Source organism: Dermacentor silvarum, chromosome 1 (assembly GCF_013339745.2).
Source record: "Dermacentor silvarum isolate Dsil-2018 chromosome 1, BIME_Dsil_1.4, whole genome shotgun sequence".
Classification (NCBI taxonomy): domain Eukaryota; kingdom Metazoa; phylum Arthropoda; class Arachnida; order Ixodida; family Ixodidae; genus Dermacentor; species Dermacentor silvarum.
The window spans coordinates 311191827-311215643 of record NC_051154.1 but is presented as its reverse complement, the minus strand read 5'-3'; the positions used below and the strand labels follow the sequence as shown (position 1 = coordinate 311215643).

The 23817-nt window shown below is 46.1% G+C and overlaps 1 protein-coding gene across 1 annotated transcript in view; it reads left to right on the top strand.

Moving 5' to 3' along the window:
• Positions 1-22644, top strand: part of LOC119437297 (uncharacterized) — a 296143-nt gene extending 273499 nt beyond the window's left edge. Inside the window, exon 12 of the mRNA XM_049660417.1 lies at positions 22438-22644. Coding sequence (XP_049516374.1) covers positions 22438-22559 — 122 coding nt within the window. The 3' untranslated portion in view covers positions 22560-22644. The remainder of the gene's footprint in view (positions 1-22437) is intronic.
• The last annotated feature ends 1173 nt before the right edge of the window (positions 22645-23817 follow it).

Below are 23817 nucleotides of genomic sequence, written 5' to 3'. Positions count from 1 at the left end.
AGGAGCCTTTCCACTATGTGAAGATGGAATACCAGCGTCCTTGTTGATAACCATGACCAGACCTTGTTGATAACTATATTGAGGAATACATGGTCAATTGCTCCATTGATTAACTAAAGACACATACACATAACTTCGTTTTTGTTATCGCCTTTTATTTTCTCGTTACTTTGTCGCCATGGTAACAACTGGTTTGTGGTCACTGCGATATACTGCAATTGGTTGCAGATGCTTTCGCGCCCACTACCGCTTCTGCTCGCGAAGGCGATCCTCACGGGCATGCTGTTGTTCTTCATCAGTCACAGAGCGGCCATCAGATGTTACGGATACTTTGAACGACACGCGTTCGGCTATAGCAGCTTCCCGTTGCCTTCGCGCCCAGTCACGCTGTTGCTCCCAACGGCACTCTTTCAACGCACGTTCTTCTTCAGTACTGACTATTCGCGTCCTGGCCATAGCAAGACCAAAGTAGAACGGCTGATAACGTCGCTAGAGCGATGTCGACGTCACAAGAAAACAAGGCACAAACATTGGTAGGTACACAATGACGTTTTATAATTCCCCCATCCCCTCTGGAGCCTCGGATCACCGCCGGCGCGCAGCAGGCTGCTCCGGATTCAAATTTTTCGACGCGACTTTTTTTCTACAGACCCTGTCGACTCACGCACTTTTGGTTGGAACTTAGCCATATACAGCGTTGCTGTAAAATTATCATCCATTCCAACGTAGCACGAAGCTCCAAAGGAAACCCATACGGGCTTCTCCGAAAGAACGCTTCGCAGCTGAGGAAAAATTTCTCCTGGTCCGGCATTCAAACCCGGGAACAAAGCATATCTGGGGCGGTTGCTCTACCATGTGAGCTAACCAGGAGGCTAGCAGATCGCAGCTCGAGGACGGATGAATCGACAACTTGAAGAAAGGGACATAGAATATGGCAAATCAGTTCTGAGGAATCCCGCAAGGTATGTATACCACAGCCAGCATTACTAGATTAGGTTCAGTTTTAAAGTTCTTTGACGGCGTGGACCCGCCACCGATTCTCGCATCTCGTGGCGCTGCTCGATTAGCACGGCGCGGATGGGCGGCGATGCAATGTCCGCGGCTGTTCACTAGGTTTGGCGGTATGTATTCATGCGACTCTTGCTGCAGTCTCGGTGCTTTTATTGCGATAGCAATTATATGGACACTCCAGGCGCATTTCTTCCGTCGCCGTTGTCATCGCCGTGAGGTTCCGTGTAAAGTCCACGGGCGACAAAACCTTCGCCGCGCGCCGTACGCAGTACGTCTAAAGGTACGTGCACACTAGCAATAAAAACGCGCGCGGCACGCCGCGCGCGGCGCGGCGAGATTCACGAAAAGCGGCAGCAACGCGCGGCAAACGCGCGAATGGGCGCGAGACCCATTTTTTCGCGGCAGCCGCAAAACGAGCACCAATAAGAAGCGCGCCGCGCTGTTGTGGCCCCACCTGTCGCATAAGCAAAGAATCATAATCTATGGGCTCAGAGATTGAACAGTGACACGCGCACGCCGTAAAATCTCAGAGACCATTTCCAGTCAAGGGGGCTGTTTTTGTTAAGCCTTCCCACACCGCCATCGAGACGTCGACGAAGAATTCGCCTCGCGTTTTTGGAAACTGTTAGCGGATATGCGTGCCTCTATGACAAATCGAACGTCGATTTTAAGGACAACGAGCTGCGTGCCAACCGTGGCACATGCGGGAAACCAGAGTGTGCGCCTGGCTCTCAGTGTACCTGTACCGCCATACAGAGCGCACCCAAAACTTTCTCGTCCGCTTTCTGGCACGTCGACGTCGCACAAGTAAAGAACAAATAAGTATTATAGTGTTCACAGTCACCAGTACCTCCTCGTCCGTATCCGACATGGCTGACAAAGCGTGGCCGGCAGTGGCGCAAAGAAACACAGACACTTCCAATTAGAGTGTACTAGAATATTGTCTAGTACACTCTACTTCCAATGGAACACGAAACCGGCAGAACGGAGAGCGCGTTGTCACGAGAAGTATCGAATGGAACGAGACAACGCGGCACTCCAAGCGCCGTTGCCGCGTGCCGCAAAACGCGAGTGTGGACTTGCCCGCGCGAGTCTGCCGCGCGGGCGCTTGCCGCGTGCGGCGTGTCGCGCGCGGCAAGATTCACGAAAAGCGGCAGCAACGCGCGGCAAACGCTCGAATGGGTGCGAGACCCATTTTTTGCGGCAGCCGCAAGACGAGCACCAATCAGAAGCGAGCTGCGCAGTTGTGGCGCCACCTGTCGCACAAGCAAAGAATCATAATGCATGGGCTCTGAGATCGAACAGTGACACGCACGCCGTAAAATCTCAGAGGCCATGTCCAGTGAAGGGGGCTGTTTTTGTTAAGCCTTCCCACACCGCCACCGAGACGTCGACGAAGAATTCGCCTCGCAATGGAGGCGTTTTTGGAAACCGTTCGCGGATATGCGTGCCTCTATGTCAAATCGAACGTCGAATATAAGGACAAGGAGGTGGGTGCCAACCGCTGGCACATGCGGGAAAGCAGAGTGTGCGCCTGGCTCTCAGTGTCCCTGTACCGCCATATAGGGCGCACCCAAAACTTTCTCGTCCGCTTTCTGGCACGTCGACGTTGCACAAGTAAAGAACAAATAAGTATTATAGTCTTCACAGTCACCAGTAGCTCCGCGTCCGTATCCGACATGGCTGAGCGTGGCCGGCAGTGGCGCAAAGAAACAGAGACACTTCCAATGGAACACGAAACCGGCAGAACGGAGAGCGCGTTGTCACGAGAAGTATCGAATAGAACGAGACAACGCAGCACTCCACGCGCCGTTGCCGCGTGCCGCAAAATGCCAAAACGCGAGTGTGGACTTGCCCGCGCGAGTGTGCCGCGCGGGCCCTTGCCGCGTGCGGCGTGTCGCGCGCGTTTTTGTCGCTAGTGTGGACGTACCTTAACGCCCACCCGTGCGGCTATCTTGAAAGCTATCTGCGTCGGGGGCACAGTCCGCCCTCCCCGTGTTTTCGCGGCTAAGGTCGCGTTGATGCGAGCGCCGGCAGGAAGCCCAATTCGCTCGCTGCTACTGCCGCGCTGACGCAATGCAGTGTTTTGACAGCGTTCATGTTTGCTTGTGCGCGCGTGACACCATGCTTGTTAACTTAGTGTGCCTATGTTTACAAGTTGATACGGCCGATAACACTACTATCCTTACTTTGTACAGCTGTCCACTAGTTTGCTATCGCAGTCGACTCTTCGCCTTTCGGGTGAAACTGCGACTTCAGTGGCACTCCTGTTTGTTGCGCAGCAACTTCCGGTTAGGGACCGACTTCCGGTGTGTCACAGAGGTGGGACGAAATTAAAAACAAATCCTAGAAAATAAAAACAGGTATATTATGGTTGATGATAGATATGACATCAGAGCACATATTTAGTACAGTGAAGAGCTAATTAGGTGGCAGAAATAATTAGAAACAATGAAGGAAAGTCTAATTGTCGTGCACCAAAGCACACAATCGTCCACTTTTAATACCCACCGCATCAGTACAGGTTCTCGTGAAACTCCAAGACGAGAAGTGGCGTCTTCAATGACGTCACACGTAAACCAGTGGTATCCGTTTATTACTAATTAAAATAAAAACAAGCTAAATAGAGCTACTCACCACCTGACACAGCCTAACAAAGCGGAGGGGAGGTGTCACTCCCTCCTCTCTCGCTTCTCCTCTCCCGGCGCGCACCAGCACCGTCGCTCGCTCGCGCGCGCCAGCTGCGCGCCGGCGCTCGTTAACTGCTCTCATATCAGCGGCGGAGGGGCGCGTAAAGTGCGCTTCGTGCGTGTTCCGCTAGGGGGACATGGGTCGCGCCTTCTGCACCCTCCTCGCCCTCCTTTGCTCCCTTGCGCGCTAATATGTGCGTCGCGGTTTCCCGCCAGTTCACTCGCTCCTCCTAATTCGGTTTCCCGCCCTACACCAGGGCACACCAACGCCGAGGTGCGAGTGCCACTAGCAGCCACCCAAGTCAAGGATTAGGGTCTTTTCATTTTAGCGACACTCTTGTGCTTATTGGACGCCGTATGCATTTTGAGGAGTTTACGGCCCGCATCATCTAATTTTATTTGGTGACGCGAATGCATTTTTATGCGCGCGTCCTGTAGCGAGAACCTGTCTTGAATATGCAAGTCTGCTCGCAAGCGAGCAAGGCGCATGTAGGTTCGAACATTGCACTTGTGAATGTGGTGCTCTGATGCAATAGTGTTAGCTTAATTTTTTTCCTCCCGAAATAAAATGCTGAGAGTGTGTATATATGAAGAGAAGGTGCCTAGGATTTATTCCTTCTATTTTAGAAGTGCCCCCAATGGCTTACTGATCGCTACAACTACTGATTAGTAGCAATTAGTGTTACTTAAATAATAAGTTCTTATCTAATAAGTTCACCAATTGGTCTGCTGACCGCTACAACTGCTGATTAGTAGCTATTAGTGCTAATTAAATAATTATTTATTCTTTAATTCATTAACCAATTGATCTGCTCACTGCTACAACTGCTGATTACCTTCAACTATTAGTACAAGTTAATTCAATAAATAAGTAATTAGTGTTAATCAGTAACAGCTGGTTGGTAGAGTGCAGCAGCGCGGACAGCCAGGGCTGCTGGGGCCCTGGACTAAGGACTCCAACAGCGCACTCCGGAGGAGCGCAGCTGCATTTTCACAGCTCAGTAAACTTTTTCAATCAATCTCCTAAGCGAGGCTATCATCATCATCATCAGCAGCAGCCTATATTTATGTCCACTGCAAAACGAAATCCTATCCCTGCGATCTTCTCCCCCTTGCGCTCGCTGATCCCAATTTGCGTTTGCAAATTTCCTATCTTCATCACGCCACCTAGTTTTCTGCCGTCCTCGACGGTGCTTTCTTTCTCTTGATATCCACTATGTAAATCTCATGGTCCACCGGTTATTCATCCTATGCATTACTTGGCCTGCCAAGCTCCATTTTTTTCTCTTAATGTAAATTAGAATATCGGCTATCCTCGTTTTCTCTCTGATCCACACCGCTGCTCTCTTCCTGTCTCTTATCGCTACGCCTAGCATTTTTCGTTCCAACGCTCTTTGTGCGGTCCTTAACTTGTTCTCGAGCTTCTTTGTTATCCTCCAAGTTTCTGCCCTATATGTTAGCAGCAGTAGAATGCAATGATTGTACACTTTTCTTTTCAGCGACACTGGTAAGCTCCCAGTCAGGATTTGGCAATGCCTTCCGTATGGACTCCAATCCAATTATATTCTTTTGTAAACTTCCTTCTCATGATCAGGGTCGCCTGTGAGTAATTGGCCTAGATAAGCGTACTCCGGCCTTTACAATCTCTAGAGGCTGACTGGTGATCCGGAATTTTTGTTCTCTTGTCAGGCGGTTGTACATTATATTTGTCTTCTGAATATAATCTTCAGCCCCACTCTTACACTTTCTTGGTTAAGGTCCTCCATCACTTGTTCTAACTCGCCCCCATTGTTGTTGAATAGGACGATATCATCTGCAAACCGAAGGTTGCTGAAATATTTGCCGTTGATCCTCACTCCTAAGCCATGCCAGTCTAACAGCTTGAATACTTCTTCCAAGCATGCAGTGAATAACATAGGAGACATTGTGTTTCATTGCCTGACCCCTTTCTTGATAGGTATCTCTACTTTTCTTGTGGAGAACCAATGTAGCTATATAATCTTCGTCGATATTTCCCAGGTATTCACGTATGCCTCCTGTAGTTCTTGATTACGCAATGCCTCTATGAGTGCTGCTATATCTACTGAATCGAATTCCTTTTCATTATCTATGAAAGTCCAATAGAGAGGTCGATTGTACTCCCCAGATTTCTCGATTACCTTATTGATGACATGGATGTGATCGATTGTAGGATATCCCTTCCTGAAGCCAGCCTGTTCTCTTGGATGATTGAAGTCAAGTGTTGCCCAGATTCATCTTGGTGAATATTTTATACAGTACTGAAAGCAAGCTAATGGGTCTATAATTTTTCAATTCTCTAACTTCTCCCTTCTTATTGGATTCGCATAATGTTGGCACTCTTCCAGTTATCCTGTACACTTGAAGTCATGAGGCATTGCGTATAAAGAGCTGCAAACTTTTCAAGCATGATATCGCCTCCATCTTTTAATTAATCGACTGTTATTCTATCTTCTCCAGCAGCTTTTCCCCGAGTCATGTCTTGCATGGCTGTGATATGTGAAGTGCGCGAGGCGATGCAAGAAAAAAAGCAACATCTAAAGAAATGTCCACGAGAGACTATGATAAAAGAAGAGGAAGAGAAGAACGGAAGAGAGGGTCCGTGCCATGGTTTAAGATCATCATCATGATCATGAAAGAGGTAGAAGACACGTCGGCGGTTGGAAGAAGTGAAGGCGGCTAGGGTGCAGAGGTATGAGCTTGACGGGTGCTTGGACCCGGGCTGACGAGGCCTCTACCTGGCCAGCTCTGCACTTGCCGACGACCCGGCGTCTTCCCACTGTAGGCTGCGGTTTGCTCAACAGTGAGCGCTCTCCGGAAGCTGGACGACGAGGCGCGGAAAAGTGGGCTGCCAGGCGAAAGGGCCTCGATGCCTAGGCCTTCCACTCGATCACAGCGGACCTACTGGTGAAGCTCGAGACAACCGTATCTGACCTCATCTCAACGGCAAGACCTTGGTTGAGCCAGCGACACGTCGACTGTTCGAGACTTGCTCCCTTCGTCCGTCCCCAGGCTTCATTTTGATGGTGCCACCTCCACATAGACTTCTGGACCACCATCCCCGCCTATAACTGGTGACACTTTACTTTCACGTGACCTCCGCTTGTTTTGTTACTCCTACTTATCTTAGTGAACTCTAGCTTTGTTCGTGAATTTATCCGTGTATCGCGTGATATAACTGTCGTTGTAATCTTTTCGCTTTATTATTCTTAGTCCGTGTATATAAGAGAGTGTTATTTTCTATTGATAAATGTTTCCCTTGCATGTGGTTTGCAGCCAGCCTTGTCTTTTATTGGAAGCACCAAGGCGCAACACCTTGGATGCGTTTCCTGTCACACTATAAAGAACCTAATCATCACAAATGGCGTCCACGACAGGACAAGGCTGGTTGTTTTACTGCAAGTATTCCTAAATATAGGAGCTCACTGTAACGAGATGAAATCGTTTGCTCGTGGTTGCCCGAACTTACAGTAATGGCGACGCGTCTGGCAGAGCTGGTTGCGTTGGGCGAGCGCATTGGGCTGCAGGGCGCGAAATTAGGTGCCTGGGTTGATGAACAAACCGCTCAAGTTCACGAAGAGGTGCTCGCTGAGCGAGATGCTGCTAAGACGCAGTTGGAATTAGAGGCACGGCTACTGAGGTTACGACTGAAACTGGCGGAGCAAGAGTTGAGGCAAATTGGAATAAAGATGTGATTGACTGGACCGGATCTAAAGTGGTGGGTTCAGTCTAAGCTAGAAGCATTGGAGCAAGGAAGGGATGTTCCTTTCGAATTTGGGAACGAGATCAAAGAGAGAGAAGAGCGCATTTTGCAATTGCGCCATAAGCTTGATGAAGCAGAGCACATTCTGTCGTCAATGCTAACTTCCTTTTGTGATGACGAGGAGGAAGCTATCGAAGTTTCTGGTCTAAAGCAGGTGGTCCCAATTGTTGAACTGGAGCACAACACGAATTAAAAAACAGAACTGAAAATTAGTGATCTAGTTTCATCAAACCGAGCACTTACAAATGTGTTAAAAGATTTATCTGACGAAAGTGGTTTGATGACAGCTAACGAGAAAACGACAGCCGGTAGTGAGAATAAGGAAATGATACCATTGAGCCATGTGAATGTCCGAGGTAAGATTTCTAGTCCATAACAACATAGCGGGCAACATACAGCTATAATGAGGGGGTAGCAGTCGTCGTAATAAAGCTGAATAGGAGGTACAAAATGAATGTAGTACAAGCCTAAGCGCGAACCTCCAGTCACGATGATGAATAAATAGAAGTTTTACGAAGATGCTGAATTAGCAATGAGAAAGCAGCAAACTCAGTAAACCGAGGCGAAATGCAAAAATGCCCATGTGCTTGCGTTGTAGTGCACGTTAAAGAACCCCAGGCGGTCAAAATTAATCCGGAGCCCTCCACTACGGCTTGCCTCATAATCAGAAATGGTTTTGGCACGTAAAACTCCAGAAAGAAGAAGGAATCAAATTGTGCATTTGAAGTCAGCTAGTATTCAAAGAATAACTTTTACTATAGAAACTTTCTGCCTAGTTGAAGCACATAGTTTCGGCTTTTGTTGGCTTGTCGTAAATGGCGCTGTCTTTTATCGCCGAAGGATGTGTGCTTACCATCAGAGTTAAGCATGAAGATGACTTAGCTGTGACATTTCGTTTTATTTGTACGTTTGAACTAGTGTGTGTCGTCTGTTCGATTCATTGCTCATTGTGAGCCGGTGTTTATTCCGCGTGATCAAAGAATAAACGTTCAATAGTTTAGTACGCCTTGTGATAGTCGTGATGTCTCCGTGTTGAGATTAGCACTGCTTCGGAGAAAAGCGGACACAACATGGACCGTGAAGCGAATTGTTTTTCTATTTGGCCGTATTCCGTCAGATAGTTTTTCTACAGTGCTGAAAAATTATTACACTTATTAAGATTTTGAAGAAAACAGTGTCTGCAATAACACAATTAGCGATGGAGGTGCTTTGACGCTAACTCTCGTCTCCCAGTGTCGTAAAGAAATATAGGCCTTATGCGATTTCTCACCTTTCAAAAAATCAATTTTACATAAGGGCTCTAAACAGTTCATGTGGTCACAGGAGGCAAGCGAGGGCATAAAGGGCTCGTACCAGCGTAATGCTACTGTACTCTGTTTTTTTTAAGAAGTGCCTGTCGAACCTCTGTGAGTTTAGGCACAATTTTGCTTTTGCAAGGTGTCAATCTTAATTGATAGCTCAGTAAAATGTTTTGGGGGGATGAAAGTCTAAGTTTAGAAGCATTACTATACAGTACAGAAGAGCTCCTGTAAATAGAGCCAAACAGCATTAAGGTATACTGCACATTTGTATTTGTGCCAGTGCAGGGTTGAGTGCATCGAAAAGCGTTCTGTTGCAGTCATGAAAAAAAGAATGTTCCCAGTGAGCGACACGCCAGGTTCACTTCCACCGCGGCAGGTTGCACTTGTGGTCGATGTCCCAAATCATAGTGTCAGAGTAAGTATATCGGTGGTTGGTGTAACTAAAGCGAATCCTTCGTTATAACACTGCTCTAATGGCTTGATAATGATCCCACAATTGTTGACGGCGACAAAATTCACTTTGATGGTGTTTCATTGCATATGGTAGCAATCGCATTCGTGATTTCGAATCATCAAGCTTCAAACAACTGCAATGGCCACCAAGTCGCTGCACTAATCCTTTAATGTAATGTTATATGGTTGTAACGTTAATATAATGTAGTGTTATATGATTCAGTAAGGTGTAGCTTTGGTCGAGTTGATTGAAAGCACACAAGAAGACGAGGATGGGCGCAGTGCTGAGAAGTACATGCCCGTCCTCGCCTTCTTGTGTGTTTTTGTCTTCAGTCACGCGTTGATCGTTACAATACTGATTATTGAATTAATGTATAAATCGGCCTGGGCCCCCCTCAGTACTGTCTTTTGCGGGAACGGAAGAAAAGCATAACCAGAAAGCGTCACGTGATAATCTCGGAGGTCTGGTCGTAAAGTATAAGAATGTAGAACACTCGAAAAAACATAGTAGGTTGTGACACTAGATGAGAAGCGGCAGTTTATATTCGTCCCAGGCGCGCTTGACATCTTGCTTCGTCATTGACATCAAACATCTTGCTTCGTCGGCGATACCCGATTCCGACGTTCTGACGGCCGCAACTGCTGACACCTCCCGTCAGGCAAACAATACCATGAGCATCTAGAAAATGTGCAGGTGCGGCGTCTCCTAACATTTACGGTGCCGAGGGTCACGTGAGCTGAGGAAAAGGAGTAAACAGCTTCAGACAATGTAGAATTGTGAAGGCTGACTTCGTGACGTCGCCCTTCCGCCTCAACTTCAAGACTTAACTCTCCTGTGCCTGTGACGAACAATCGCGATTCAAGCTGTCCGTATGTTTTAGCCAGCCGGGCGGCGACATGGGAGTGGCGTAGTATCGAGTGTATAGTATAAAATGCAGGAGAAAATCGCCATTATTTTTATTTGTCGCCGTCAGAAAAAGTCACAGGCCTGCGCGGCACACGCAGCACAGTCACAGCGTAAGCTGGTGGAGCAGCTCAAGAGCAGCTCCAATTTGAGCACCACACACAACAGGGTCTTCGCGGCAGTCTGTTCGCCTCGTTTTGACGAGAACGATCTGAACTGTCCACCCGGCGTCGAAGGCGAGCTGCGGCTTGCATGTAATGCTCTCTGCATAGCAGTCTACTGAGCCCAATCAATCCTTACAACTGCAACCTACATGTCGGGCACGCTGCGTTTGCACGCACCTTAACTAGGTGGCGCCACCATACTGGCGAGGCTGGAATTGCGTTTTGGTTTTTTTTATTGCGCGCCTCGTCTGAATCACATCTCGTCGTCTGTGCCTGCGCACGCTGCGTTTGCAGGCGCCTTACCTAGATGGCGCCACCATAATGGCGGAGGCTCGGGTTGTCTGCCCTGCGCGCTTGCCTTATAGGGCATTTTTCCACTGCCCGATTGGAAGCGCTTGCGTGGCTCAGTGGTAGAGTATCTGGCTCCCACGCAACGGGCGTGGGCTGATCCCGGCGGGTATGGGGTACTTTTTTCGCTTTTCCGGCGATAGCTGTTACGGCGGCGTACACCGCCGGCAGTCTCATCATCGCGAACCGAAACGGCTATTAGAATGAGCCCATAACAGCTTACGCTGTAAAACGAAAGGAAGGGAATAATTTCACTGGTGGCACAATAAATCTATAGGTATAGTTACTCACGCTAGCACATCTGCCGGCAGAGTTGCGGGTAAAAGTGGGCCAAATAGGACGAACTAAAAAGATGAGAAGAGCGAGATAGAGAATGCCATTGTTACGAGATAGGAAGATAAGTATTTAAACATTTACAGTATTTTACAGTGCTTGCAACAGCTGCGGAAGGTCCCGGTACCTTCCGTGGCACCCAGAAACGATACCATCTCCGACAACGGCCTCCTGGTTGAAAGTCAAGGGAGATATCATCCTAAGGAAAAGTCATTACGAGTGCCCAGGAGCAACTTGCGATCAGTGAAACAATGAAATACTTTCTTAGTGGGGAAACGTCTGCTCGTTCATTTTGCATGATGGTAGTTGAGCCAACGTAACCTATCGCTGGCGAAACGGAAGCCGTATGTACCACGCATTAGGGCCAGCGCGCCTTTATCGAAGGCACACCCATGTTTTTCGAGACGTACGTATGCATTGATATGAGCCTAATCCCGCGAATTTTGTTGTGCGGGCACTGGCTGAAATTGTCGTAAATGAATACATGAACAATGCAACATTTTTGGGCTATTTATAAAGTTGCATAAGTCTAAAGCAGTAATTCATGCTAATTGTGCTGTCATGCTGGCATTGGCGAACCGACGGTGGGGGGCTGTTCGGGTGTTATAACCCATAACCCCCCCCCCCCTGAGGCCGAGTTAACACGCTCCCCCCCCCCCCCCCCCCCGCGTTCAGCCCCACCAGTCCTAACGTGTACCTTCAGTGCTCTCTTCAGATTGTCATTACAATTCAGAAGGTGGCTTGAGGTCGAATTTTCCTGATTAACAAAAACACGCCTTGTATTTATTCATTCACTCTTAAATTGCTTTGAGTGAAATGCTAAATGCATAAGTATTATAATTATTAGGCATTTTATTTGCTGTTAGATTCCTCTGGCTAAAGCAAGGAAATTGTATCTTATGCAAAGGGCTTGATCCCCCCCCCCCCCACATAAATTCAACCCCCCCTGGCATTGATCCTTGGTGCGCTACTGCATGCTCGGATCCTAAGTAGCGCTAAGACGAACGCTGTGTGTAGCCTTTCTTATGTATATCGTTGTATATTTAGCGCTACTTATTAATCCCAGTACTAGTACTTAAGTCCCTGAGAGCAAAACATTATACATTCGTTTTGAACACCAGAAAAGCGTGATGAATGTGGCGTACTGGGACTGAAAGTTATACATGCTAGCTAGGGGTGGGAAGAGTCTTGGGAAACTTATGGGCATAAAGCCTTGCTTACGCTACTTTCTGTTCTATAGAAATGTAACGTAGAACAAGAAAGCAGGGCCTTCGAATATTTCGCTCCTTTAATTCTTTCAGTTTTCACCACATGTAGTAGTGTGCCTTATTCCGCACCAGCAACCACATGCATGTTTTGCAGAACCCTCAAGCACTTTAAAATAAAGTGCAATTTATCAAGAAAACAAAACCCATTTAGAGCATCCGCATTTTAATACCCAAGGCCAGAAACATCGACAAAACGTCGAGAATAAAAGTTTATGTGAACGGCTACATCAAAAGCTAAGCTTCTGTGATATGAATAAGAAAATTCATTTCTAAATTGAAAAAATGTAATTAGTAATCGCTTAAGCGTAAATTTGAAATGCCCAATGCATGTTGTTCTAAAAGGATAAGAACTTGAAGAAAAAAATGCTCTTCTCTCCCTTAGATAGACGTCTGTGTGTTTGGCCATTACTTGCGGCAACTTCTTTTACTTGAACATTTTTTGTAATTTTCGCAGCTATTCCCACGCCTGTAATTACGGCAGTCCTATGGAATGACACTAGTTCCCTCTACTTGGAATGGAATATCAAGCTTCCGTGGCACGCGCCAGAGCTGAACCCGGAGTTCGAAGTAAGAGTGAGACACATGGCTTCTACCGGCTCGTTCATACGGTCGAGAAGGCGATCACGATAGGGAATCTCAGCTCAAGCACAGAGTACGAAGTTCAGGTGCTGCTTTCTCTGGAGAGGGTACCTGGAAAACGAGAATACGGCCGCCCCGCAAGAGCAACCATAAGCACTTTGCCTCTTGGTAAGCAACAATCGGCAATGCCGCCTATAGTCTTGCTTCATATGTGCCGTTCTGATCTTCAAAATTATACCTCCTGTGTACCGGACAGCTGCCAATTCTGCATGGCCGGCAATCATATTACTGTCTCCTTATTAGCGCGGAAACTCTGGTTTGCAGCAAGTAATACTCAAATAGCTTATGTGGCTATAAATATATATCACAGCATATTATTGCAGATAGTGTATTAAACTAAGGACGTTCGTATATTTTACTCGATAATACTGTAAATATGAGGCACGTTATTGCGGTGCTGTGAAATTAACTTTTGGATGTCTGTTTTATAGGAAGTAGTTGGCAGCGGACTGGGAAAACTCCAGTGTATACCACCAGAGTAGTTTTCACAGTGTGGCTTCTGTTTTGAGTTATATTTCGATGGCGGCTGAGAATTGCTTGTTTGTGTGGTCCTGTTTCTTTTCTCGTCTAACAGTTCCTCTGGCTCCAACATTGTCCACAAGAGGATTCCAGTCCGCACCAGACATAGCGGCTGTGTCATGGAGTTTTCTCAACAGCACCGTTAAGCATGTACAGGTTGGCTGATTGTATTGCTGCACTTTGTTTGCGTGGCTTTCTCTGCTTCATTTGCGTTTACATGCCATGTCTCAAGCCATATGTAACGTAAGACATAAATAGGCAGGCAGTCTTTCTTATTTGGTTTCTTATAATGGCAACAGGAACAAACTTTGTAGAACTTATGCGTAACTATAATCAGGCCATCACTTCTTTCATTTCATAGAAATGATTCCATCATTGGTTTCATTAGACGAAGTAGAGTAGTTCATACTGGCAAGATCTTGAAGCGCACAAGCACACACACACAAAGATAACGGAAAGTCAGATAGAATAGCGCTTCACTAAAAACTGAAACATTTTTGTTGTACACAAAGAGTTTGTAGGTAGTTAAACAATTTCTTGCACACGCGCAGCAGCGCATATAAGTAACGTGTTATATCACAAGAGCAAGAGCTGTACCGTATGTAACGGACGCACACTTTCCCGAGTTTGTTAAAGGTGTTTGATTCTACGGGCTCACGAGTAAGTTCATCTCGATGTCTGAAAATAATTTCTGCTTTCTTTGAAAGCAGGATAGCAAAATATTTCTTGCAATTGGTAGCAATATGTGAAAATCCTTAGGCTTTTAGGAATGCGTGATGTCCCCTGATGCGATCATTGACGCATCTTCCGGATTGTCTCGGACACACTTGACCACAACACCTGTGTGTGCTCGTGTGCTTCAAGATTTGTTTATTATGGACATAATGGACTTAAACCAAATATCCCGCCTCGCCATTTTGTGGTTGTAGAAGAGATGAGGATGATGTAGTGGCTCGGGGCGATGGTCTCCCAAGTTTCACATGGTCAGAGCCAACGACATGCATCTTAAGCTGAAATTCCTGAATGGAATCTCACATGAGCTCATACTTAACTGCTGACCGAACAAATAATACACTCAGTGCACTGTAAATTTACCTAATGAATGCAAGACTATTGCCAGTGTGGAGACAGAGGATGTCTTTGTCGCTTGTGAACTTAATAATGTGGAAGGTTCAGGGCGCGCTAAGAGCAATGAAGTCCTTTATCGCATTGTTCTGTGGGTGTTGCTTGTTCAAATACCTGGCCTTGACAACTTGAGGTTCTCCGAACACATACCGGCCTCAAAGCCATCATCTATGCGCATGTGTTTGTGTGCTTGAGCGCATGCTTGCGCCCTAATAGAGTTCAAGAAACACATCGGCTTGAGTGTTTTAACTGGTGTTTCGTAAAGAAGGCCTCGGCTTGTTGATGTAACAATATGTTCACGGTTCATGCCTCTTAATGACCTCTTTATCGCTCTGCACTTGTCCTTACCTTCTTCTACAGGTTACCACGAGCTACGGCAACTGATTGAATTGCGAGAACTCGACGGAGTGTGACGAGGTCGTGTTGCACGGCTGGAATTCTTCCTATAAAGCGGGATTCGTCAGGATCTCAGAGCTTAGACCGCATACAACCTACTCACTATCAGTGAGAGGCTGCAACGACCTAGGATGTGGTGACGCGAGCACAGTGGTCATCACAACCGACATGTCAGGTATTTTTTCTGCTAACTGCAACAATAAATATTGGCTTTTGTGGTCACATTTCTTTAAGTTTACGCGAAGGGAACAGAAAGTGCCTGCAATACACTTATTTACGGCTCTTCTGTCGGCCTCCCTTGTGGTGCTCACTGTACGTGGCCATCAAACAAAAAAAATTCTCGAGTTTACAGATATGGCATGGCCGTTATCGTCACCTAAGTGTTTGAAATACTGACACAACTTTCATGCCTCTGGACAGAGTGTGCTCGCGTAGATTTATAAACCTACTCGTCAGTTTTTATATAGTATGTTTATGCACTCAACTGATTTTTTTGCACGTGGCTTAGCCGATGTATTTACATTGACGTAATATGGGGGAACTTCAAATTGAAACAACGGCTTAAGCTGGAATGCAATAAATTATACTCTACGGCCTTTGTGTTCGAACCTCTGACGAGCAGTGCAGAAGCAATAAACATGCAGCGATAGAGTCCCATCAAAGTGGATATGCTGCAAAACCAAGTTTAAATATAGATTCTGCCCACAGCGTTAGTCGTCACGTCTCACCTCTGCTACACTTTTTTCAGAGCCTAATGAGCCTTGCTGCCTGACAGTGGATGAACAGAAAATGGTGAGGCTCACCTCGAGTGGAAGGCGCCGGATGAGCCAGGGGGTCCTCTGACGGGCTACGTGGTCTCTTGGCAATGTGACCATTACCATCTCATGGCTGCTACCACTGATGAATCCTTTTTTCTCATCCCTGGTACGCAGTTCATTTTTGCCATCCCTAGTGCGCAGCGCATTTCGGCCGGCCAATCATCCATTCAACATTGTCTCTCAAGATCTCTAAAAATGTTTATTTCTTCTTCTCTTCGGACCCTGTCAGACTGCGAGTCTGAGAATAAATTTATTGTAACGTATTGTCCTTACGAATAGTACCTGTCTCATACCGGGTACCTTTAATTAACAAATTAATTACCGCCATGTGTTTCAGCAAGGCCTTAAGCGCATTATATAGTAGTTGGTGTAATACCTAGTTAACGACCTTGAATGTAACAAAGCGCAAACTTGTCATATTTAGTCGTAAGCATGACAACTCTAAGTATATCTATCAAATTAGCAACAACACGGTGTCTTGAACAGGCCAAGCAACTGAGGTGTATTGGAATCAGGTGCGCCGGCACTTGCCAAAGAAGGAACGTGCCATGTTCCACAGAGGATCTGTTACCTATCTGGAAGGAGCATCGGTTCCTGAGGATATTGAAGAGCTTCTACAGAATGCCCCCAAATACAGTTTGGAGCCTTGTGTCAGCGGCCATGAACTTCTTGCCAGTGTACGCCGCGTAGCAGAGAAAGCTGACAAAGATGAGAAGCAACGGTGTCTGTCTGAAGGGATCGATGCCATACGCAAGGTAGATGGCAATCAACAAAAGCGCAGTAACCGTGTCCTTCACCGTGTCGTGGACCACTTCATCGATAACCATTTGACTCTACTTCAAGCGGACAAGGAGCGGGGGTTTGTGGTCTTTCCCACAAGCACCTTCGGCGACAAAGCTTTGGCTGCAGTGGCGAAGAACTTCCAGCCTACGCAACGGAAGCCCTCAAAACTGAAGTCTTCAGCTGTTAGTTTCCTAAAGGCCAATAATTTGTTAACCCTGTCTCAAAAGGTGAAGAAATGCAAAATAAATCATCTCCAAGTGTTCTTCACTGCAAAAACCCACAAAGTTGAGTGCCCGTTAAGGGATATCGTTACAGAGGCAGGCACGTGGCAGAAGGTGGTGGGTCAGTTTTTGCAGCTTCTCTTGCAGTCCCTTTCCGTGCAGGACCCTTACAGTGTAGTGAATGCTACGGCAGTAGTTGAAGTCCACTCGTCGTGTCTGCCACGTCTCTTCTCTGTCCTTCGTTTTTTGACTGGTTTTTACTATTCAGTATGTACCAACTGACCCAGACAGCTACTCTACTTAATTTTTGCATCTGGAATCGCCTCCTCGATCTTCACGGCGATTACAATATCAGCTCTACTTTAACCGCCATATACGGAAAAACTCTATCATTCAATTCATCTGCGTTACCTAAAGCCATTAAGCTCTGGAATGATCTTCCTGACAACTCAATCTCTTTTTCTCACCTGGAGGGTTAAAAAAGCACGTCTGCCAGCATTTATCGCTTTAGTATTGCCCTAGTAGTTGCTGTTTCCTGTTGTACTAATCTTTCAGTTGCTTTATATGTTGTTTTGTTTTGAACTATGGTTTCACTTGTGCTTGGTTATCACTTTTCGCAATTTTTGCACTTGCTTTGTTTTTTCATCTCCGCGTTAACATGTTCCTTTTACGCCCTTCTTTGAATCAACTTTGCATTCCTTTTGTGTATTTGCCTTGTACTGCGTCTGTTGTACCATTACTCATGTTTATTATTTGTACTGAATTTCTTTTGATATGCCCCCCTCAGCCAATGGTATACTTCACAGGCCCAGAGCTCTTCTGGGCCTGTGAGGTATGAATAAATAAATAAATACATAAACTTTAGTTCGCTCTGAATTAGAATTTCCTTGTGCCATCTGGCGTCCTCATTATCATGATGATGATGATGATATAAACTTTAATTTTCGAGACGGTGTTCCCGAGCGTTTGAGCTGTGGATCACTCTAGGTGGGAGGGTCCCTCATTCCAGGAATCCTCTGGCCGCGATAGCATCCCGGGCTCTGGCGACAAGACGTCGTTGTTCGTCCAGGGCCGGGGTGGAGATCTTGGCCTCCCACGTCTCGGCGAGGAGGTTCACGTCTTCGGACGTTGTATGTTTGGTAACGGCGTCTTCGTGGCGCCACGGGCACTCTAGTAGCAAATGAGCCAGAGTGTCTGGCACGGCGCAGATCGGGCAGTGTATATGTGTAGTGTCGGGTGGATGCGATGCATGAGGATGCCATGGGTGTACCATTGCTCTGCAGTCTTCGGAATGCGGTGCTTTCCTCTTTCGTCAGTTTTCGATGAGGTGGCGGGTACACCCTGCGTCCCAGTCGGTAGTGTTGGAGGATGGCGTTATACGTGGGGGGTATTGTCTCCGTTTCCGCTGCGTCACCGGGCGGTCGGGGGTCTCGCGAGGCGGCGAGAGAGGCCCGGTTGACGTGGTCGCGGGCCGCAGCGTGTGCCGCTTCGTTTCCCTCGAGCCCCTCGTGCCCTGGTACCCACGTGACGCAGCTGTAAGGGAGCGGAGTGCTTCTTTTCTGCAGAATTTTGACTGCTTCCACCGATATTCGGCCTCTCGTGTAATTGCGTACTGCGGATTGGGAGTCCGTGAAGACTGCGACCGCGTTCGTGCTCGTGGTGGTGGCGAGGGCGATCGCCGCTTCTTCCGCTGTCTCCGAGTTCCGCACCCTGACTGTGGCGGATGCCAGTTCTTTGCCTCTCGAGTCAACCACACTCAGGGCGTAAGCGGTTTTTCCCGGGTATTTGGACGCATCTACGTAGCGAGCATCTGGATCGTGCTTGTGGCGTCTTCGGATGGCGTCGACTCGAGCGAGCCGGCGTCCCCGATTTTATCATTGTTTATTCAATCTGCTAGCGGCTATCCAAAATAGTGCCCCTCAATTTATCTCAAGTAATTACATCTTTCAATCAAGCATAATACAAATGAAACTGTATCTTTCACTTCAGCCATTCGGCGTCCGTACTGGCGCTGCCCTATTATCACTATTTCGCAAATATGTTAACAGTATTAGGCCGGTATTTGTTCACTTTAAGGCTTCTAATCGGTCATCACGCAGATTACACAATAACATTAGCTTCGCGTGCATTTACAGAAATACTGACGCTTTTATTTCATCGGCCCTACCACGAGCTATCCGATAATAGAAAGAATAGAACGATTACAGACCGTCATCGTCATCATCATCAGCCTATATTTATGTCCATTGCAGGATGAAAGCCTCTATCTGTGATCGTGTCTGAGCATAATTTTTCTAAATGTCGTGGTAGCCTTCACGATTATTTTTTAACTAAAAATTGATCCCTTCGTACCATTCTCTTTTTTTTCTCAATTAGTTCTAGGGTAACTTTCCCGTAGCACAAGCTCACTTTTTACTTTTGGCTGGCATAATTGATGATTTACCGGCCTTTGTTTTCTTTTTTCTGGCTGTTTGCCACAGTTTCAGCAAGCTTACTTTCTGATTGATGTCGTTGTTTATTTTGCGCGAGATTATTTTTTTGTGGATTTGTGCATTTTAATAGGCTTGCTTGTATTGTTATGGTATCTTTATTGTAGGCTGAATGTAAAAACGCTAACTGCATTTTACTAATGGAATTGCTGTTTACGTCACTTATTTGGTTTTGCGTCAATTGATTATACTGCACTTACAATATTTATGTTGTTTAGGTATTTTCCCTCATGACTGCTATTTATACTTTTCATGGATCACCCCCCTTACTCCAAATGCCCCAGTTGGGCTCTGTAAAGTGTATTTATATAAATAAATTAATACATTAATAAATAATAAACAGTATGCCTAATATTTTCAAGCATGGTATAAATTAAAGCAAAACGAGAACGCAGGAAGAGACGCAGGGCAAACGTCGACTCGCTACAGAACATTTTATTCCATAAATGGCACAATATGCACAGGGCACCACTTTTGTACGTTCTTATGCGCATATGCATTGCCATATTAAGCGCGTTAGGTTTGTTGCAGCAGGATAGCTCTCCTAGTGATCTCGTTACCTATCCTGCGGCAGCGGACGTTAATCTAAGTCTGTAAATCTCATAATCTAATCAAAGTAAGGAGAAGATTGGAGGACGCTAGCTTTGCATTTAATAGTGGAACGCGATAGCATTCAAAGATCCCTGACTGCTTCTCGCGCTTCCCGGGAACTGCAGCTTATGTAACCACAACGTTTACCGGCATATGCTGGCGGCCAACGCTATGCACGAAGGCGAGCTTTCTGGTAGAAACGTAGCCTCTTGCGTGGGCCGATCCTGGAGGTTGTGTATGGCTGCGCCAAAAAATTACATCATATCATGTTCTGTTATTAATTCACAGTTTTAATATTTCAGTCTGATAAGATTTAACATAAAAGGCGTGCGCTGTCAGTGTTTTGTTTCGTGACATCTGTTTGTGGGTTGTCATTCTCAGAATTCCGAGAATAACTATGTCAAGATTGTTGAGTAACACGCGAACAAGGTGAGAGCAGGAGCCAACGTTTCGACAAGTGGACTTCTCTTCTTCAAGACTACATATGCTCTCATATGCTCTCACATATGCTACATATGCCAATAATGTGAGACAAGGTATAATCAACTTTAGTGATAGAATGGAGTGGCCATATAACCCGCATATCCCGCATGTCATATAGCAAGGCGTTGTATATACATATACCTAAGTATATACGAAACTTTTCGCTCACGGACAACTCCGCTGACACCAACACCGAGATTTTCTGTGACACGGGGCCCTTAACATTCTCGCGCTAATACGTATAACCTGATGCCACCCAGACTGCGTTTCCCTTCTTCGTGCTCATTCTGTTTGTCATATATGGTCTGTTGTATGCTCTGCGCAATACATGACCTGTTTTACCCACCTATTCCTGCTATTGTTCATTAAAAGATCAGAAGAACAATTTTTCTTCTCCGCTAATGTGTGTAGAAGAGCGTTTTTTAATTTTTAAATAATAACGTCAGCTGAATGGGGTTGTGTTAAGCTGTCGTTGTTTATTGTGGCGCTTTCAGATATACATGATAGATTTCAAGTCAAATATATCCGTCATAATTCTGCTGCAGGGTGTTGCCCCAAAAGGCGCTTTACATTTAGGAATCATGTCTTCATCTAGTGCGAATAAAATTTAGACGCGGCATGTGACAGTACATTTTTAATAAATTTTATTTTCCCGGGGGCCGCAAACACACGATTAGGACGCAGGCCATAATTCGACACGTTTGGGTGTAACAGAACAGTTATGTGTTGACTTTTGTGAGAGAAACAAAGGGAGCCAGACTTCCTGCCTGTAAAATAATAGAAGGACCACCAAGCAGTGATTCACTTCCTATGATTTGAAGGAGACCCTGGTAACGTAAATAGTGGGCGAGTTGCTGGAAAATGAGCCACATCCACTGAACCACTGTGTGGGACGCTTTCTCTTTGTCTTAGACGCCGGCCGGTAGCCAGAAGAAGACATCACCGGCGAAGCTGTTTGGAAGATATTCACGAGAAATTAGCTGAAATTCACTCCGTCCTACGGCACGTAGGCTTCCGACATGACATCCTTATGAAGCCACGTATTATTAAACTGAGTAGCGTTGTTGCACAGCTGCACAACAATCATTCATGATATAACACTTTCCAGAGTCCAGGCTATCCTTCAGCTCAAAGAAAACTGTGGGATGCACGCTTGTTTGCACACTGCCCGCTTGTCTGCACATGCAAACTAGAGGGGAAAAATAGTTCTTTTTTGCACAACCGTCATATATGAACCGATGTAGTACGCCTGAACTCGCACAGCAATCGCTGTTAATCGCAATGAAGTTAACAATAATGCAAAACGCTAATAGGACAGTGCGGAGAACACAATTATTTAGGCAAAAATAAGAGCGGTTAGCTCTTGACTCCTGCTAGTACTCACCAGATCGATTATTTGTCTGGCAAGTGCAAGAACATGAATCTGTTTTTGATGTTCTTTCTTGTCGCCTTATTAAAGTGTTTTCGCCTGTACGCAAATCTATTACGCTTTACAGAAGAACAGAGCACCGGATAAGTCAATTCCAACTCCAACACTAGTAGGGCCATCTTGTGCCGCTTTCTAGACGTACAGCGCCCTCGGAACGTATTTGTTTTGCATCGCTGTTCTGCCAGATGGAGAAACATAAGAAAAAAACAAAGCAGCCCGATCCACTATGCCCTACTGATTGTTGTTGCGGACGCTTTAGCACAATAAGGGAGCATGGTTGCACTTGTAAGTCTGTGAACTTTTAGTTGACAACAGCGCGCCAACGTGGCGCCACCAGCTCTACTATGCAAGTCTCTTTGTGGTCTTTCAAAATTCCGTGAACTTAAATGAATGGGCGGAAACTCCCTAATATAGAGCAGATTCAGGTTATAGCGTCACGTAGCTCATTGTAACTGATGAAACCATCTTACCCCCTTTCTTGTCGGTAATGCCTGCTTGCCCGTCTTTCTCGCTATAATACTCGAAAAGCTGTGCATTATGATCTTATCAATCCTTGGTATCAAATGCGCGAGCATGACGACAAAATCAGGACGAATAATTACACGCTGCATAATTCACTGCTTTAATGCGAACTACCACTGCAGTGAAAGTGGTTCCTATGTTCAGATTTCGATATCATTTCACTCTATAGGTCTTCCTGCCGCAGCCAAGGAGTGCACCTTCTCGGTGTCTGCTTTCAACGTGGCGTCTGACGAGCGGGAACTGCGCGGAAAATATGCCACTCTTGCGACGCCTTGGCCACCCCAGATGTGATCTGATTACCATGCCTACTACAGTGTCCTACGTGCGTTACGCTCTAAACGTCGGTTAAAATGCATTCATGGCCTTCACGACTCTAATACACGAAGCAACGAAGTAAAAAAAAGGTGTTTCCTTTGCATTGATTATACGTTGGTGTCGATGTGAATAAATTTGTGATTGTTAGGCCTCGCTTTGTTTTCGTTCCTCGGTGCCGTTCTGAATTTTGTTTAGTTTTCTTCAACCAGGTTGCCTAGTATACGTACCCAATGATTAGTAAAAGACAGAGATTCTTATCTATGCTTTCGAGGCGTACACTGAGACTGCACAACTCTCACAATCTTGAGAGAATGACGATGACTATTATTCATTTAATTATGAATGACAAGACGAGTTCATACAAATGACTCAGTAAACTAAGGTATAGCAACAGTGTTTGTGCCACTGCTCAATGGTAACCTAAGTGGAAGCGAATGGTACAGTGTCCCAGTGCATGGGTCTGTACAGCAACTCGTGGGCCACATTCTGCCATCTGCGGGTTTCAGAGCATAATCCACCACTTTGCGCTGCCCCTTTTCACAACCGCCACGCCGCGACTCTAAGCAGAGTTGGTGGCGCTTGGAATTCAATGCGAAGCTGCCTGCGACGCCTGGAAAGCCTTGCTATAGCTCATATTGCCAAGCTATGATGTATGCACTACGTGTGCGTCAAAAGATTGAAGCTATTCACAGGTTAGCAAATAGCGAAGCAGTGAGTGTTTAAAGCGGTGGCGTAAAGAAAACGTGCTAAAGAATGTTAATTTCCCACCAAATACTGTGGCGCGTGGGCTAAGACATTGAGAAAACCCAACCTGTCAGTTTCAGAGACAAAAGCTAGAGCAGTTTAGGCACTGTATAATAATCATACTCAGCGTATATTTATGTCCACTGCTGGACGAAGGCCTCTCCCTGCGATCTCCAATTATCCCTGTCTTGCGCTGATTCCAACTTGAACCAGCAAATTTCCAAACTTCATCCCCCCACCTAGTTTTCTGCCATCCTCGACTATGCTTCCCTTCTCTTGGTATCCATTCTGTAACTCTAATTGTCCATCGTTTATCAATGCTTCGCATTACATGACCTGTGCAGCTCCATTTTTTCCGCTTAATGTCAACTAGAATATTGGCTATCCCCGTTTGCTGTCTGATTCACACCGCTCTCTTCCGGTCTCTTAACGTTTGGCCTAACATATTTCGTTCCATCGCTCTCTGTGCGGTCCTTAACTTGTTCTCGGG